Here is a 19,262-nt window from a genome sequence, read left to right as displayed (position 1 = left end):
TGACAATTTATTTTTAGTTGTATACCTGGGGGGCTTAATTGAGCCTCATATGGTGGTCCATAACGCTCTTACATTTAATCAACAGTAATGATTTAATATCATTTTACAACAATTATTATAGTGTTTATATTCCTTAAACACAGCTTCTTTCCCCTCTGAGTTGTTGTTTTTAAATGTCTTAGTGTTCTTTCCTTTAAATTTCCTCACTTCTGAATTGACCACTTAGGGTTGTCCTTAACACTTACTGTTCTGTGTTTTTAGTGGAAAAACGAATGCTCCAATCTATGCTCTGAAGTACTGATCTTAAGGAACTAAAATTTTCTCTTCTGTAATTAAGTCTTTTTTTACTCTCCAACATGTAAGTCCCAAATAGTAATTCAGCACCCATCAGGCATCTATTAATTACAAACAAAATGAAGACATGCTTTATTGTTTGAATTCATAATAAGGGGTTTGTGTTTTCTCCTTGTGTAAGGGCATCAAAGGAAAATTAGTCAGCCATGAAATAATAATATTAACCCACAGTAATGATGCCTAATCAGCTCTGATTAACAGAATTTATGCCTGTACTGTGACCATCCTTGGAGATGGTATGGTGTAACCTTTTAGCCATCTGTATAGTGGCCACCTGTCATGCCATCTTCCAGCTCGCATGGTCATCTTTTATTTCTTTTTAATGATGTGCAATTAGAAGCAAATGTAATGACCGGCAATGGGCTGTTCTGTGGATTTCATTTCTGTTGAGATTTGTAGCTCTGAATGATATTAATCAAACTTTGTTGCTTCCCCTTTTCTGTATTTACTCATCTGCAAGTTTGCAGAGGCTGCAATTAGTAGCTGGTTTGTTAAATTGAGAACAAACATTACCAAAGCAGAGTACTCCTAGGGGTGTGCTTATTTTATAAGCGGAGCACTAGCATCAAGTTGCGTTCCACCTGTGTTCAGGGCTTGTCTGTGCCACAGTGAATATGAACTAAAAGAATAGACTGGGCTGCATTTGTTCCTGCTTTCCCCTGCAGTGGAACACATACATACCTACCTACTGTCCCGTTTTTCGCAGGACAATCTCGATTTTCAACCCGCAGTCCCGGATTGTTACTGAATGTCCCAATGATTTCTTTGATCTCCAGCACTGAACAGCCAGAAAAAGATACAAATTTTCTAAAACTTAAGTAAAGAAGAGGTTTTTAGCATAGAGCCCAGAATACTTGGCTGCACTTAGATGCATTTTTAAAATTTTAAAATATGCAAATATACAATTGTAACTATTTAAGATAAGCAAGTCTCTTGGGAAAACTGTGTCTTGCAGCTTAAAGGGCAATTCGCCTTCATTAGCAAAACTGTAATAACACATAAAATCTGAACCTAAACCTCCTATAAATGTGTTAAGACTTTCCATAGCCTGCCAACTTTTGTAAAATGGATGTGGTATTTAGGGGGGGCGTGTCCATAAAATGGACATTGTCAAAAATTTGCTGCGCTCTTTTTATCCCTCTTTCTATTTTCTAAATGTTGGGATGTACAGTATGCACATAAAAGATTGAGCAAAGGATAGCCCATGATGCCTTATGGGAGAATCAAAACTCTCATTTTTGGTATCTAGGCAGTGCTGTGTGTATGGAATGAGACAAGTAAAATACCTTCTGATTTCAGAAGGCTTCACTTTGCATGAAATTGCTTGTGAAGGGCTTTTTGGCTCCTTTCAGCCCTTCTCACCCTAGCCAGGTCCGGTTTCCCATTTCGCTACTTTCCAAGTCCTACTCCTCAGAAGCCATGTTCCATTGTCTGTCTGCAAGTTGGTATATATGGCTCTGAACCATTAGACTGTATCTGTTCTATAAATCAGTGGTTCTGGATGCATAGTTGGACAAAGGGACATAAAGGAGTGCACCCATGATGCATTATGGAAGAATCAAAACTCTCATTTTTGGTATCTAGGCAGAGTTGTGTGTATGGCATGAGACAAGTTAATACCTTCAGAAGGCTTCACTTTGCATGCAATTGCTTGTGAAGGGTGTTTTGGTTCCTTTCAACACTTCTCACACTTAACAGGTTCGGTTTCCCATTTTGCTACTATAAAAGAATAGACACACAGTCTGTCAGAAAACATTAGAATGATTTGCAAGATACTGCCAGTATAGTTCCACATTACTGAGAGACATTTTATCTGAAGAAAATGTGAGGCCCCAAGTTTTTCAGATAATGGATCCCATGCTTTTACCTGCAGCTCATTATGGGCTACAATGTAAGACGTACACAAGAACCCTCAAATTTAAGTTTTCCATGGGATCCCGGAAAAATGGCATATAGTCTGGGAAAACGTATAATTGGAGGGAAAAAAATACCCACAGTTTATGTTGGACCGTAAAATGGAAATTCTAAGGGAGTTAAATTAGTATTCTACTGTATTTCAATACTGCAACAGCCATTGACCAGATGCAAATCAAGACTATGGATGTGCCAAACTGAGAGGAGCACCCCTCTCTCCAACAAAGGAAGGTTATGAACACATAAAAACATTGCTGAATCAACCATTCAGCCAGTGTTCTAATAGCATCTAGGACAGGACAAGTGCTCGACCCTAAATTTTTCTTATACCTTCAAACTGACCTTCCAGGGGCATCTAGGAGAGCAGATAAGCATTTACCAAAAATCTCACTGTAACTGGTCTTTCAGCTGGTACCCTAGCCCCTATAGTTTTGGAACCACTGCACTATAGCACATAGCACACATAGTATTTTGTATACTAAACATGAACTTACTGCATCACAAGCCTAATAAAAAAAAATGATTTATGCTTTCAAAGTTGGCCACAGGGGGTCACCATCTTGTAACTTTGTTAAACATCTTTGCAAGACCAAGACCATGCACATGCTCAGTGTGGCCTGGGCTGCGTAGGGATTGCCATAAATTATCAAAACAGCCAAATAGTCAAAAGTCAAATAATATCTGCCAGCAGCCGATTCAAGCAGACTGCACTGTGTCCTGTGTCATCATGTAATCGAATGTGGATTTTGTAGGTTTTGTATTGATATTAATACATACATATTCATTTATACTTGGCAGTGCCAAAAGTTAGGCACCCCGAAAAGTTTGTATTTACTTGCCTGACGTTCCGTGCCAGTGCTCCTATCAGCAGAAAACGGCACCTGCCCGGGGTTCTTCCAGCGAAATACCACGGAATGATCTTCTTCCTGCTTCTTCACTCTTCAAATCTCCTGGGGAAAAGATATGTGCAGTAAAATTAAATAGCCAGCTTTTTCGTTAAAGTTTGGCTTTTCGCTCTACTGCACATGCTCAGCCCTGAAAGAAGAAGCAGGAAGAGGATCATTCAGTGGTACTCGCTGGAAGAACCCCGGGCCGGTGCAGTTTTCTGCTGATAGGAGCACAGGAGTGTCAGGTAAGTAAATACAATCACTTGGGGCCTACATTTTGGCAACCCCAAGTATAAAAATACTTTCCTTCTCCTTTAAGGTACTACTATAATGCTTTCATTTAGTATTATCGGTTCCTGTTGCTTTTGTGCTCAGAGAGTTAGGTACCTCTGGACAGGAGCTGTTCAGGAATAATACATTTTTTCCAGAGCAAATGTCTCCATCACCCATGAAGGTATGGTGCATGTTTCATGCATACTGGAAGATGCTTCCATTGGGGATCAAAAGTGTAACAATAGGAATAGTAGAGACAACAGCTTTTGAGGGCCAAGTTGTATGTAGAGCCTGATGGGAGCCCTGATTGCTGATTTGTCAAAATGTACAAGAGAAAACCCTATAAACTTACTGAAGGCCCTGTACTTGCAGTGTGTGCTGAGGGCAATGATATCATAGCAAAATTGTGAGGAAAACACGGATTTCTGTAATAAACACTGTATATTATTAGTAGAGTACAATGCTTTGGTTAATAATTTAGTAGTTTGTTGGTTTTCCTGTCTCTTAGTTTTACAAATTGGTAGTAATAATCAGTGGGGGGAATTTTCTCTTGCCTTATCTACACCCCCAACCCCCCGCCTTTGAATCATTAATACATACGATTAATAATGCATCACTATTAACAGAGAAGCTGTGTCTTGGGAGAGGTACAGCAAGAGCTATTATGCAAGACTGCTCTGCTGGGAACAAAGAATCCTCATTTGGCTTATTACCCCCTTGGGGACATGAACTTCTGTTATGTTAAACAAGTTTTAAACAAGAAAACTAAAATGTCCTGACTGCCATCTCGTTGATTAGCCTTTTGTTTCCAGTTCTCATTTCTATTGATCTCACTATATAATCAAGTGTCAATTTCAATGGAGGTTAAGTTTTAAAAGTTAGAGTTCTAACAAAAAGATTGCATAAAAATGTGAGGAACTAAAGCCTTTTATTTAAAACAATCATTTCATTTCAGCGGCTCACATTTTTATGCAATCTTTTTGTTCAACCCACTGAATTAAAGCTGAAAGTCTGCAGTTCAACTGCATCTGAGTTGTTTAATTTAAAATTCATTGTACAGAACCAAAATTTGAAAAAAAAAGTTGTCTGTCCAAATATTTATGAACCTAACTGTATCTGCAAATAAATTGTCCTTTTAGGGCAATGGCACTTTTCTTGCAACTTTTAATAGCTGGGGGGGGGGTCTCATGGTCTTGTATCAGGGCCATAATTAATTTGTATGTTAAATAAGACCATAGTTACTTTTTTCATACATCCTTGTTGTCTTAAACATCTCTCAACAGATACTTGCTACCTTACTATAAGTTAACTAATTTTGTTCACATTTTACCAATAAGGAATTGCGAGTCCTGGCTGAAATTAAGTTTTGTAGGCTAGCATACAACACCTCACATTTTAATAGAAATCCATAGGAAAAAATGTACTCTATAGCTGGGCTTGTGGTATTGGGCTGAAATTGGCACTGAAACCCTACCTATCGCTGAAATAAGAGCCATTCTTACTTAGAGCTAGGTGTTAAAGCTTAGTGTCCCCTCTGCTGTCCTGCGATGTTTCTCTTTTGTGTGTGTTTCATGAGATACCCAAGTCTTTAATAGAGATGCTTGTAGACATGTATCCTTCCTCTGCTTTCCCTAACTTAACACTGATTTCACTCATGGAGTAAAACATTATGAGATATTTGCAGTAAATAAAAACATAGCTAAATAGTCCCATAGCTAAATACTTAATTATAGATTCACGAGAATTAACTATGAGCATGATTACCTGCACTATGTTCGTAATCTTGCTGTAATGTCATTTTGGCTTTATTATATTAGACTGTAAGCAGACGTGAGAATAATGGGCTTATTTGTTCAGTGCACAAAAAGAGAACGTGGAGCCAGATTTTCACAGATCAGCTGAGATTCTCATAGAAGGATTATTTTGCCTTCTAATGTAGTCACAGGCCATGGAAAACCGGGCAAACATTATTTTAAAGGAGAACTAAGGCTTAAGAAGTAGGCTGGAAATGTTGTACGTTATGTTTTGGGATTCTGTACTAGCCCAAGGCAACCATAGCCCTTTAGCAGTAAAGATCTGTGTCTCGAAAGATGCCCCAGTAGCTCCCCATCTTCTTTTGTGATGATTCACTGCACATGCTCTGTGCTGCTGTCACTTACTGAGCTTAGGGACCCACTCACAATATGCAGTACACATAGAATATAAATGTCACAATATAAGGCTGATTAGTAATTAATACAGATAATTACTACATGACAGCACAGACACCAGTGCAACTAGTATGAGAATCTAATAATGAGCCCTGTAATATCATCTTAAATTACAGACAAACCTCATTTTTTGCTTGATAATTTGCGACAACCCTTAAGCTTAGCTTCTCAACAGCTGCCCACTGAGCATGTGAGAGTCGAAGACACTTTAATCATTACTGCTATTGAGAAGCATAAACATTAGGCTGGTGCAATAAGTTCAGTATATAAAATAAAAATATTAATTTTCCACATTAATTTTTAGGGTTTAGTTCTCCTTTAGCAATGCTACTTTAAGAATTGAACACTGATGTTGCTGGACTAAAGCTTCCAGCATGCCTTAACCTTGATGATAAGTTAACGTATGTTGGCATTTGTAGACCAGCAACATGGTGGTTGAGTAGTACAGTACAGTAGTGTGTCTATTTAGGCCAGTGGTCCCCAAACTGTGGGGTAGAGACCTGATCTGGTCCATTCTGTTAGACCCGAGCCATACCCGCATCCCGTGACCTGCAACCCAGACCCGCAACCCGCAAATTTCTCCCACTAAACTGCTACCCAACCTGAACCCCAATAGCTCAACTTACCCTCTGACCCGGGGCCAGTGAAACTGGAAGTGACGTCACCCCAGCACTGAAAATGCAGGAAAATGGAAGAAACCACAGGGGAGGGTGGGATCAAGCCCACACCTTTGCCGGTACCCAGTCGGGTTACCCGTGAATAGCCTACATGGCTAGGGAATCGGGGACTTTTTGCCAAAACCTGAACATTTTGCAGGTATTCCACTGGTTCCCGACCCGGTGCAGGACTCTACTGTGGGGCTGACCATAGCTAGGGGGAGCTTAGCCTGATGCAAGTTCTGGCTGACCAATTGCCCCCTGTAGTGGGTGGTGGGTCTCCAGCCCTTTTCTGACCTTCCCAGCTATGTCCAACCCTACTACTGTCACTGGAAATTAATTGCAGCTTTAATTTATATACTTGTGCTGGGTTGCATTATGGTGGGTTAGAGTTGGCCTGGGTCAAAGAATTTTTTTGCAAGCACATCACTAATCAGTAAGTTTTATGAACTAAGGGGGGCTTGGATGTCTATTATGTTAGACATCCAGTCTCTCCAGCCTTTATAGATTACATTTTTGGCTAACTAACTATATTAGAAACATTTTGTACAGTTTGCACAGCCTATCTATTTACCGTATATACTCGAGTATAAGCCGAGGTACCTAATTTTACCTACAAAAACTGGGAAAACTTATTGACTCGAGTATAAGCCTAGACACAACTACAGCCCTGTCTCCCAGCAGCGCACATTCGGCCAAAGCGACCCCCCCAGCGATCAACCGGACTTCTTTGCAAAGTTGATGGTGACAGAGAATTGCCAAACGGATTACTGTGTGCATTGTCCCACTGTCCCACTACCATGTGCAGAGGGTGCTGTGTGATATTGCAGTCACTGTTATTCTTTCATATAACCAACAGAGGGCGCTGTGTGATATTGCCATCACTGTTAATCCTTCATATAACCAACAGAGGGCGCTGTGTGATATTGCAGTCACTGTTATTCTTTCATATAACCAACAGATGGCGCTGTGTGATATGCAGTAACTGTTATTCTTTCATATAACCAACAGAGGGCGCTGTGTGATATTGCAGTCACTGTTATTCTTTCATATAACCAACAGAGGGCGCACTGTTATTGTTTCATATAACCAACAGAGGGCGCTGTGTGATATTGCAGTCTCTCCCCAAGTGAACTGTTGGTATATGAATGATTAAAAGGGCAGTCTACTGCCCAGTGACTCGAGTATAAGCCGAGGTAGACTTTTTCAGCACATTTTGGATGCTGAAAAACTCGGCTTATACTCGAGTATATACGGTAGCCAGTTTTTATTTTTACAATGAACAATTCCTTTAAATTAATATACAGGTACACAGATTTTTTCCACAAGAAAATACAAGCATACTCTAACTAGTACTAATACAGTGTTGAACAATTTTCTACACCAGTTTCTTTTTTTGTGTCTAGGATGGAGAGATGAATACTGAGAACAGCAATACATTATGCTTTGAGTTGTTCCTTTCTTCCCTGCCATGAAATGGAAGCATGCTTCAAAAGTATGAGAGCTTGAGAGCTTTGCTTGAGTAAATGCAACAAAGTGCGCCTTACATAAATTCTGCCTTCATAGTTCAACTAAGTCTGAAATGTTTTGTAAATGGAAATTTTCCTGAACCTTCCACCCACGTTAATGTTATTATAATCTCTGCAGATGTTTTTGAGTTAATAGCAGAAATAAAAGATTGCTCTGATGTGATTTATACTGTTTCATTTCGTAGTGACGCATGTTGGTTTATTCTTTCATCGAGCATAATTAGAGATGCTTCTGGGTTTCTATATATTAATGTTAGATTGTTTAGAAACACGGATTTAAGAGCAGATAACATTCTTTTTCTACAGTCTTCATTTTTCATCTGACTTCTTTAAAATATCAGGTAGAATTAATCAATCTTAGATGTCTAGGCTTGCTCTATATGCTGCACTCTAATCCAGAGCTAAACTTGATTATCATTCTATCTGATTCTGTCTAATGCAGCTTATACTTGTGAAGAGCATACCAAGTTCAGAAATGTTTAAAGGAGATGTAAATTCAAACATTTTATTTTTGCCAAATGAAAGAAATTATATTTCTAAGGAGTTTTTAGATTTACATTCAATTCTATTCACTTAGTTTTAAAGTTATCTGTACATATAACTGCTGTTAAAAGCAGTATCTGTCTGTATTTTCTCCCCACGTATGTTCTATATTTTGAAATAATTCAGCAGGAGCCAGCTGATTAGCATACCTATGAAGAAGCATTAAAGTCTTATTAGCTACAGATAAGAAAAGTATATAAAATACATTACATGTATTGACATTTTTTTTTCATTAGGGAATGTTTATTTTTAAGTAGCAGTGGGCAGGCTGCAGACAAACAGGTAGGCTACTTCATAATGCCCACTGGCCAGTTTTTAGTAATTACCTAATCAAAGGCCAAGGAAACCACAATATCTACTGTGACGCCCACTCATTTAACTGCTAATGTGGGTACTATTTAGCTAATTTTTGCACTTATAGGCTGAATGAAAGAGGTACACCGCTTAACACCTTCCATGAGGCTATTCTATTAGAGAATTTAGATTCACTGCTTATATATGGATGAAGAGTCAAGGTGACATAACTCAGCATTGGCATGTATGAATGAACTGTTGGGTTTTCTTTTGTCTTTCAGGTGATGCTTGCTGCATCCTATTGGTCTCTTCTTGCCCCTGCTATTGAGATGGCTGAAAATTCCAACCAGTATGGCAGCTTCGCTTTTGTGCCTGCAGCTGTTGGTTTTTCTGTTGGGGCAGGCTTTGTATACTTGGCCGACCAGCTACTACCAGCTCTGGTAAGTTACAGATTTGTGTGTACCTTTACTTGGAGCAGCCCTTGATAAAATCAGTTGACACAAATGAAAATAGGTATTCATTATTGTTGCATTATCTTTGCTTATCAGGTCTTTCATGGCATCTTTATCAGTTGCATAAACCAACACCTACTTTTATACCTTTTCTACAATATCTTTGACACCATCAACATTTTGTTTTCCACCTTACCTGTAAAAAAAAAAGTGGTAGCCTCAGTGGTAGTCAGGGAAATTAACACTATGGCCCACAGCATGTGAATGCTGAATTCTGATTACTACCTCTCTATAAGTCAAAGGACGTTTAAATACCATAACTAGAATACCTCCGCATTTTGCTGTCCCTCACAGGAGTTTTTTTATATGGCTGACACACAGGTATTGCCCTCTATATGCTTATTGAAATGGCTACCCAGTTGCCTTTTTGAAATGACTGATTTCCTATCATGCATCTAAAACCCAAAAAAACCTGAAAGCCTAATCCGCATTTTGTTCACATAATGGAGCGTTGTCAAAGGCCAGCTGTGGCCCTAGTGTTTATTTCCCTGGCTACCCAGAGTTCATTGCCCCACATCCATTTTATGTCACAATTAGCAGAACACTGAGTCAATCTAGGTATGGTATATAAGCATTCTATGATTTGCAGATAGGCAGTGTTTGTATATATGGGGTTTTCATGACCACTTGCCTTGGTGTGTCAGAAAATCATTTTTTATATATAGATATGACAGAGCGATGTGCTCCATTAATAATGAATTTACAGTCACTAAAACCTTGCAGCCGTTCCTTTAGAATTTGAAGTTCTAAAGGCTGCAGTGCGATCTCATTTTATTTAATCAAGGGCAATGTGCAACATCAGATGCAATTTATTATTCAACACAATTATTTTTCATGTAGTACACATAGACAACACTTTTATTTGTTATCTCTGTTGATCCAGAGGAAGGCGAAAAAACTCACTTGCCAAATTATTATTAGAGGGGAAACAACTCAGACCTGAATGCTAAGGGCTGAGGCACAAATGGTGTTTAAATCACAGTGGTGGTCTCAGGGAGAAATGTTCCCTCTTTTCATGAAAAACACCATAGTGGTCGAAACAAAATGTACAACAAGTTTTACAATCTTGCCAATTGGCTGTTCACTTTAAATCCAAATTAGGAAATCCCTCCTGAAAACTGGGCTGTCCGTGTGAAAGTCGGGCAGGTGGCAACCCTATACCACAACCTTCTTACCAAGCATTAACTCCAGGGTTCCCTTTCCACAGCACATTGGGTCAATCACCGCTTGCAGTTGCACCAAAAGAATAGGAAAATATTCAGCATAATAGCATCTGATTTAAGATGAAACGTAGTTGTCTTAGTTTGGGCAAAATGCAATTTGTTGGCAGCAGGGCAATTGCATTAAATATCCCTTTGCACCATAATGATGCTGGGATTCTAGGAAAAATGCTGCACTTTGGGAAAATATATGTCTAAATTGCACTTTGCAAAGCTGCCTGGGTTTCATTTTTGTGAAACACAAACAAAAATGTCAAGAATGTGCCCTGCATGTCATAGGACCAATCTGCCCCCTAGTGACACTCCCCACCCCCCAATATGACCACACCCCCCCAGACATCATCGATTCTCACTGTGTCAGGTTTTAAGGACGACCCTAGCGTCACCTTGTCCAGTTCAAGCTAGTAAATATACAGTATGTCAATAAAAAAAGAAACTTAATATTTTAATATAGGAAAAGAATCCCAAACTGACATGATACTAAAGATTATTCTTGATATATTGTCTGCAGTCAGTGTTCTCATTGTTATTAAAGAGGTGGTTCACCTTTAAGTTAACTTTTAGCATGTTATAGAATTCTAGCAACTTTTCAATAGGCCTTAATTTTTTCCTCTTTAAAGTTTTTGAATTATTAGTTTCCAGCTTTCTAATGGGGTCACGTACCCCCTCTATTTATTTGTTATTTACATGTTTGCTAGGGTAATTTGGACCCTAGCACCCAGATTGCTGACATTGCAAACTAGAGAGGAGATGAATTAAAATCGAAATAACACAAAAAACATAAATAATAAAAAATGAAAACCAATTGCAAATTGTCTCAGGATATCACTTTCTACAGCAAGGTGGACAACCCTGTTAACAGGAGCTGCTAGATTGCATGAAAAGTCACCGTATACAGAGTTGAAAATACACCCCCACAAAAGTGCAAAATGGCCAGCAAATCCTTCTGTGCAGAAACAATTCAATTGAAAACATAAATTTATTATTTATATGTAACATTCTCAATTTATACCACAACATTGCACACACGATACAAGAAAATCATGTATAACAAGCACAGCCACTTGATAATATATTTTCCATTGCGCTTACATAAACATGCAAGCTATAATATAAAACTATAAAAAGTACTTTTCTATGTCAAGATAAAATAATATATTTTCTTAGAATAGGGAGTATGGAGATCTAATCATATCGTAATAGATGCCTTTCGATATTTTAAGTAAATGTTTCATGGACACAGCTCTTTGGGAGACTGCAGAGTAGGATTTGTATGTAGAAAGGAGGTAAAGAAAATCTATATCCCTATAGTTGTATTTACTTTTTTTGGAAGTGGCTGCAAATGTTTGATTGTACCAATAGTAAGACAAGCTAGTGTTAGGGAAAGAATCAGTATCTGTGACATTGTCAATAGTAATGCATACTGGTGTTAGGAAAAGGAGCTGTAACTAGAATAGTATCTATGGTTAAGCAAGATAGTGTCCGTAAGTGTGGGAAACTGTTTATAGGAAGGCAAGGTATATCAAGGAAAAGTGATGTAACTATGTGATAGTGTCTTTAGTAAGTGAAAGTGGTGTCAAGGGAAGATGCTGTAACTGTGAGGTAATACAGGATGATAAAAGTTATCATTAATATATTGTAGGGATGCACCGAATCCACTATTCTGGATTCGGCCGAACCCCTGAATCCTTTGCACAAGATTCAGCCGAATGCTGAACCGAATCCTAATTTGCATATGTAATTGGATTAGTGTATTCAGTGTATATGTGCATATGCAAATTAGGGATATGAAGGGGGAAATGTTTTTACTTCCTTGTTTTGTGACAAAAAGACACACTTTTTCCCCCCCCAGTCCCCTAATTTGCATGCGCAAATTAGGATTCGGTTCAGCCAGGCTGAAGGATTCGCCAAATCCGTATCCTGCTGAAAAAGGCTGAATCCTGGCCAAATTCCAAACCGAATCCTGGATTCGGTGCATCCCTAATATATTTGGGCTCATTTAAGAAAAGCTAAGGCTTTGTGCTATAGTAAGGGATGTGCACAAAAACATTACACAATGACACTGCACGTTTTGACGCCATGCCCAGTTTGACACACAGGCGTCCAACATCCCACAAGGCTTCCCTGGGCGCTGGGCATCTTGCGGAAGACGCCGACGGAGTAAGAAACACAGATGAGTGGTCTTAATTATTAATTTTCTATAGTTTTTATATTATTTGCCATCTTCTTCTACCTCTTTCTAGCTTTCAAATGGTGGTCACTGGCCCCCCTAAAAAACAAATATTCTCTAAAGCTACAAATTAATTGGTATTGCTATTTTTATTAGTCATCTTTCTAGTGAGGTCCTCTACTCTTCATATTCCAGTCTCTTATTTAAATCAATGCATGTTTACTAGGGTAATTTGGACCCTAGCATCGAGATTATTGAAATTGCAAACTGAAGAGCTGTGGAATGAGTAGCTAAATAACTCAAAAATCACAAATAATTTTATGAGAACCAATTGCAGAGTGTCTCAGAATATCACTCTCTACATCATACTAAAAGTTAACAAAGGTGAACTACCCTTTTTAGTGTGTTACAGGACCACTCCCTGATTTTTGCTACATAGAGACAAGCAGATTCGGTATTGTCTGCACTAGTCAGATCCATATTTTGTGATGCTTGGAGTGGTCCCCTATTCCATAATACGCCTCAACAGCATTGCCAGCTTGAATGCAAACTGTGGCTTGTATTGTTGTCCTGAATTTCTATTGCTTATAAGGACAAGTAAAGTGAATTTTTAATAGGGGTACCAATGGATTACAGTGGTGGAAGACTGGCACGTGCAGTATACTATACCATTCATGTGTTTGATCCTGGACAGCCTCAAGGCAGTGATGTGTGGGTTAACCCAAAACTTGCAGGACCTGCAGATTTGGGTTGTAATTTGGGTGACCATTGGCAGGTTTTAGTTAGGTTCGGGTCATACTGGGAAAATATACTCCTCCTCTGCTTCCAAATATTCCCTGTCTTGGAACCAGAAGTGCAAGCAAAAGTAGTGTATAGTGGGGTAAGTATGGTTATGTGCAGGTCCTACAGTGGCAACATTTTGCTGGTTAGGTTTTGCATGTTAAAGGAAAACTATACCGCCCAAACAATGTAGGTCTCCTTAAAAAGATATTGCATAAAACAGCTCATATGTAAAACCCTGCTTCATGTAAACGAACCATTTTCATAATAATATATGTTTCTAGTAGTATATGCCATTGGGTAATCATAAATAGAAAATTGCCATTTTAAAAAACGATGGTCACCCCCTGGGATCCTACGATTCACTGTGCATACAAACAAATCAAATAAACTATACTTCTTAAAGGAGAAGGAAAGATTAAAACTAAGTTAGCCTTATCAGAAAGATCTATATAAATATACCAGTAAACCCTCAAAGTAATGCTGCTCTGAGTCCTCTGTCAAAAGGAACACAGCATTTATTTCCTTCTATTGTGTACTCATGGGCTTCTGTATCAGGCTTCCTGCCTTTAGCTTAATACAGAATAAATATAGCATTCTAGCTTGCACTATTGCAGCTAATCTATTGGCAATATAATGCCTCCGTAGCTTTCCTCCTCCTTTAAGTCACATGAGCCAATTAACAGACAGAGTTGTGTATTTGCTTCAACACTTCTTCCTGTTACAGAGTTGTAGTATTTCTGGTCAGGTGATCTCTGAGGCAGCACACAGACCATCACGAAATGGTGGCTCAAGGCAATAGATGTAAAAGGACAATATTTACTTAAATCTATATTCCAGTTTGATAAGATTCTTGAATATGCTACTTAATATATTATCTGTTGCTTAAGTAGATTGTAAACCTAAAAAACGAAACCTTTATTCAAATACCAAGAAATTATATTCACAACTATTAGTTGAGGTCTGACAGATGTCAGAAAAAACAAAAATTATTTTAGAAAAGAAAAAGAAACCCCACCAATTGTTATGATTCTAAAATTGGCCAGAAATACTGCAACGTGATTTATTACACTTGTTTACTGACAACAATTCATAGAAAGTTGTAATAGAATTAATAAAGTGCTAGTGCTGCTATAAATTCATCCATAATTAATTCTAATTATGGATGAATTTATAGCAGCACTAGCACTTTATTAATTCTATTACAACTTTCTATGAATTGTTGTCAGTAAACAAGTGTAATAAATCACGTTGCAGTATTTCTGGCCAATTTTAGAATCATAACAATTGGTGGGGTTTCTTTTTCTTTTCTAAAATAACTGTTGCTTAAGTATTCATTTTGGGGGTATAGTTTTCCTTTAAGGTCAGGTTCGGATGTATTTGCCATCAAAACGCCTTCTTCTCTCTATCGATCGATTCATATTGACTGGAATGGGAAGCACTACTTTTCACGTTGCTTGGATATTTATCACATTAAACTGCAAATAATACAGGTAATCTCAAGTCTATAGAGGACCCACAGCTCTTCCCATTCACAATGAATAATGGGCAATTTGTTCAAATCAACAGCACCAAGTAGATTAAGAAAAGCTGGCTCGCTTGCGTATCTAACCCAGAGACCTTGGAGAGTTTCCAAACAGTGTGAAAGAAGAGATTACCTGCTTGAGTGTTAAATGGTAATATACAAGTCAAACTCAACTCAAACTTCAACACTTCAAAAGGCCAACATATCAAAAGGTAGAAAAGTATCTTTAAAGACTATCAGAACATGCTGGTCTCTGTCATTGGTCTGCTACTCATAAAATAGTATATGAGCTTGTCCCCGTTACAGGAAAAATGTACTTGTAAAGCTTGGGGGTAATCAGCCTTCAAGGCTGTTCAATAGAAAAATAAATCAGAAAATAGTATATTTTCCTTTTGCTAGAAATTTATACTGTAATATCAATATAGTCACAGAATCAGTGGGAACATTAATGTTTCAAAGCAAATGCAGTACTCAGAAGCAAATTCCTTCAGTTTCAGTTGTCACTTGTTAATATTCTCGCACCCTGCCCCCACAATGGATGGGGCAGATAAGGCATGGGTATATGAGAAGGGTTAGTGTACCAGCCAGAAAGAGAAAAGAGTAGGTTAGGGTTGGGTGTTGCCCGTCTTGTTGTCAACCTGTGCATCACAGACCGATTGTGATACAGACTGTGATAAACAGACCGATTGATACACTCACATACAGTATATAAAAAATGATGTACACATACTGATACAAAACTAACTGTAGATCTTAAAATTACCAAAGCCTTCTGTATAAGGCTTGTCCAAAAAGCCATCCAAGGCACTCTTTAAGGCATTTATATGATGTGCCATCATAAACGTGCTGCCCTCACCGTAAAGAACCACTTTTGCTGCTTCAAGTCACAGTTCAGTTCCTCAATTCTAAAGATGGGGGACTTTATTATTTGTTCTTTTCTATATGAAAAAAGTCCCCCCACTATTTGTTTATGATGTCTTTAAATGTACTTGTAAAGAACAATCATGATCTCTCCCAGGCGCTTTTCTCTCCAGAGAAAACAATCCAGTTTTTTCTCATTAGTATCAATCTTAAGGATTGGAGCCAAAAAATGCACTGCATACTTTGTGAGGCCTTACTAGTGACCTATAAAAAGTCAAAATTATGTTTTTCAATCTAATCCTAACCAACCTTCAAGTTGGTCTTTTAGGAAAATTGTAGGACAGCAAATAAACCCTCAATTCAAATCTCACTCAGGCTACCAGGTTACAACTTTTATCTACAGCTTCAGGTCTCATAAGGGCACCAGGGGCATAGTTTAGAAACCAGGACTTATCATTATGTGTTGGCTGATCTGTAAAGAAAGAACAAGACCTTTCCAGATGTTGCTAGATTATAACTTGCAGTGTTCTCACACAGCTGAAGATATTGTGAATTGTGGTTTGTTATTGTACTCTCCTTGACCTAAACTAATTGTTTTCTGGAAGAGACTTAAGACTTTGCAAGACTTTAGTTACCCTTTAATTTTGTCAATTTGGGTTAGAGAGCTACGTCACAAATGTTACAGCTTCAGTTTTCTTACTTCAGTGCTGTGCAGTGTTCCATAAGAACCTATTAGATTTATCTATAAGTAGCTAGCATTATAGTTAATATGGTTAAAAAAAGGCAATTTGACAGGGTATTGTATAATTTATTGTTATATATTATAAGTTATGACTGGTGAATTGACTGGCACACAGCCTGGTATTTTTGCTGCTTAGCAATTTTACCTAAATTACATAGTTTGCAGCTGTACTGATCTTTTGTGTATCAATCTTTTGTATAAACTGATGGCTCTCTGGAAGACACTTTTAAACTCAAATGCTGTGGTTCTAGAGCTAAGTCATAATGTTACTGCTTTTAGTGATCTGCCTCCCTTATTGTAGTGTTCAGGCACACAAGGACCTGTCAGACTCATCTACTAGTAGCTAGCATTATAGTTAATACTGTTGTCGACATAACATTCTTCTTAAATAAAGGGTGACCACTTTAGAGCATTTATATGGGGGGGTTTGTGGATGCTCACCTAAGGCCAATTTCAAAAAGTATAATTTCAAAAAGTATAAAGCCCTGTCTAAGTAATTCAAGTAAATATGCCAGTGCATTTAATTTTGAAACAGGGTTTTTTTGTTACAAAGTTATGATCATAATATTGATAAGCCACCATACCACGTCAAGGTAAAACCCCACATGGTGGTCCCTAACTTATTTATCTTTAGTCATAGTAAACAAGGTACATTACCTCTCTGTAGTAGCAATTCTTTGTATAAACATCTCCTGTGCCTTGGTTTCAACTCTGTGCTAGATCCTCCCCCACTTTAGAGCATTTGACAGGGTATTTTTATGTTCTATTCTTTGTATATTATCAATCATCACTTTGAGCGGTTTATTGGATTTTTTCATGGTATGAAATTAAAGTGGAAAAGTTTGCAGTTACATAACAATCCAAGAAGCCATAACATTTTGTAATAAAAATAATGATTAAGTCCAAGTAGAAAATGTAGAACACCTATCATTAATTCTCTTACAGTTCTATACATCGCACACCATTTGAGAATGTCAGAACCTATTCATTACAATGGCCATCATCAAGTTAGTTAGGCAATAAGGCTGGATAATTAATAGCCTCCTTACTCTTTCTGTTGACACAGTAGCATTTGTGTAATAAATAGTTATGGGTTGTTGAGAACTGTGTTGCTATGTTACCCATCTGATGAAGTGGCAGTTCCTTATCGAATACCTTGAACTAGCCCTGTTTTGAAGATAGGCTGCCACTTGCTCTTATACTGAAAATTGTGAAGAAATAGTATCTTGAATTGGATAGTAGACGGATCTATCAGTTGGGATACTCAAAGAATTAATAATATTGAATGAATTGAGAATTTGGTACTTAATCACTTTTTAACTAATTAAGGTCACAGATTCACAAAAATGTTTTTGTTTAATAGTTATGATATTGGTGATAATTAATTAAAATCTCTAATTAAATTCTGGATTTAATCACAAATTAATTTAATAATTAATTTCTTTATTTAGCACTAAGTCACTTTATTTTGAAAAGAGTAAATTTTGAGAACCAGAACTAAGTTATTGAGCACTAAGTCACTTTATTTACTACAAGAGATAGCTTGAATATTGAAACTAATTTATTGCATTGGCATTTTACAATCATATATGGTTTTGGAATATTAAGCACTTTATAGAGAATTAGTATCTTGATTCAAATAAACTCATTTCCTTTGTTTTATATAGGGGACATACTTATTTATTTCCCAAAGAAGGGGGACTACTTTAGTTGAAGAAAGAGTATCTGTCCCATAGATATCTCTTACAAGGTTAAAAAGACAATATTTTGTACATAAATAGGGTGTAATATAACACAATTAATGTATATCACTAATGCATGAATTTATCTTATTCTTCCTTCTGTTATAAGAAACGTCTTGGTGCATCCTTTGAGAATTTAGGCAATTTCTCATCCTGGGTTGGAATTTAGGCCTGCATCACAAGCCATAGTGGAGATACTTTGGGCTGGAAAGGCCTGTATTAAATTATTAAGTATGCATAGTAACGATGCATGTTAACGTTTTAAAGTATTTATGCAATGGATATCACTTTTGTGGAGTGGGCATGGCTTGCATACATCAAAGGTGCAGCTGGTCATGGCCCAATTCTTAAACTGGGGAAATGTTGTGGGAAATTAAGTGCACCTGACGAAGGAAATGTTTATCCAAAACATGTTGTGATAAAATAAACACACTGAATTCTCAGTGGTTCTCCAGAGTTTATTTTAAGCCCCTCTGACACACATGAACAAAATGGCATATAAAATGGTAGTATCCATAGCAAATAGCCTCTGCATATTTGATACGGTATGCTATAGTATTAAAGGGATACTGTCATGGGAAAAAAATGTTTTTTTCAAAATGAATCAGTTAATAGTGCTGCTCCAGAATTCTGCACTGAAATCCATTTCTCAAAAGAGCAAACAGATTTTTTTATATTAAATTTTGAAATCTGACATGGGGCTAGACATATTGTCATTTTCCCAGCTGCCCCAAGTCATGTGACTTGTGCTCTGATAAACTTCAATCACTCTTTATTGCTGTACTGCAAGTTGGAGTGATATCACCCCCCTCCCTCCCCCCCCCAGCAGCCAAACAAAAGAACAATGGGAAGGTAACCAAAGAGCAGCTCCCTAACACAAGATAACAGCTGCCTGGTAGATCTAAGAACAACACTCAATAGTAAAACCCATGTCTCACTGAGACACATTCAGTTACATTGAGAAGAAAAACAGCAGGCTGCCAGAATGCATTTCTCTTTTTAAGTGCAGGCACAAGTCACATGACCAGGGGCAGCTGGGAAATTGACAAA

At 37.7% G+C, this 19,262-nt stretch overlaps 1 protein-coding gene and 1 long non-coding RNA gene across 3 annotated transcripts in view; one reads left to right on the top strand and one right to left on the bottom strand.

Moving 5' to 3' along the window:
* LOC108704334 (zinc transporter ZIP11) overlaps positions 1-19,262 on the top strand; it is a 255,673-nt gene that overhangs the window by 28,396 nt on the left and 208,015 nt on the right. For both annotated transcript variants that reach the window (XM_018240831.2, XM_018240830.2), the window contains exon 4: positions 8,942-9,100. In XM_018240831.2, the coding sequence (XP_018096320.1) occupies positions 8,942-9,100 (159 nt within the window). The remainder of the gene's footprint in view (positions 1-8,941; positions 9,101-19,262) is intronic.
* LOC108704335 overlaps positions 1-19,262 on the bottom strand; it is a 38,821-nt gene that overhangs the window by 11,110 nt on the left and 8,449 nt on the right. The gene's annotated exons all lie outside the window — the stretch shown is intronic.

This window comes from Xenopus laevis, chromosome 9_10L (assembly GCF_017654675.1).
Source record: "Xenopus laevis strain J_2021 chromosome 9_10L, Xenopus_laevis_v10.1, whole genome shotgun sequence".
Taxonomy (NCBI): Eukaryota; Metazoa; Chordata; class Amphibia; order Anura; family Pipidae; genus Xenopus; species Xenopus laevis.
Note: the sequence above shows the minus strand (reverse complement) of the source record. Positions and strands in the feature narration are given on the sequence as shown.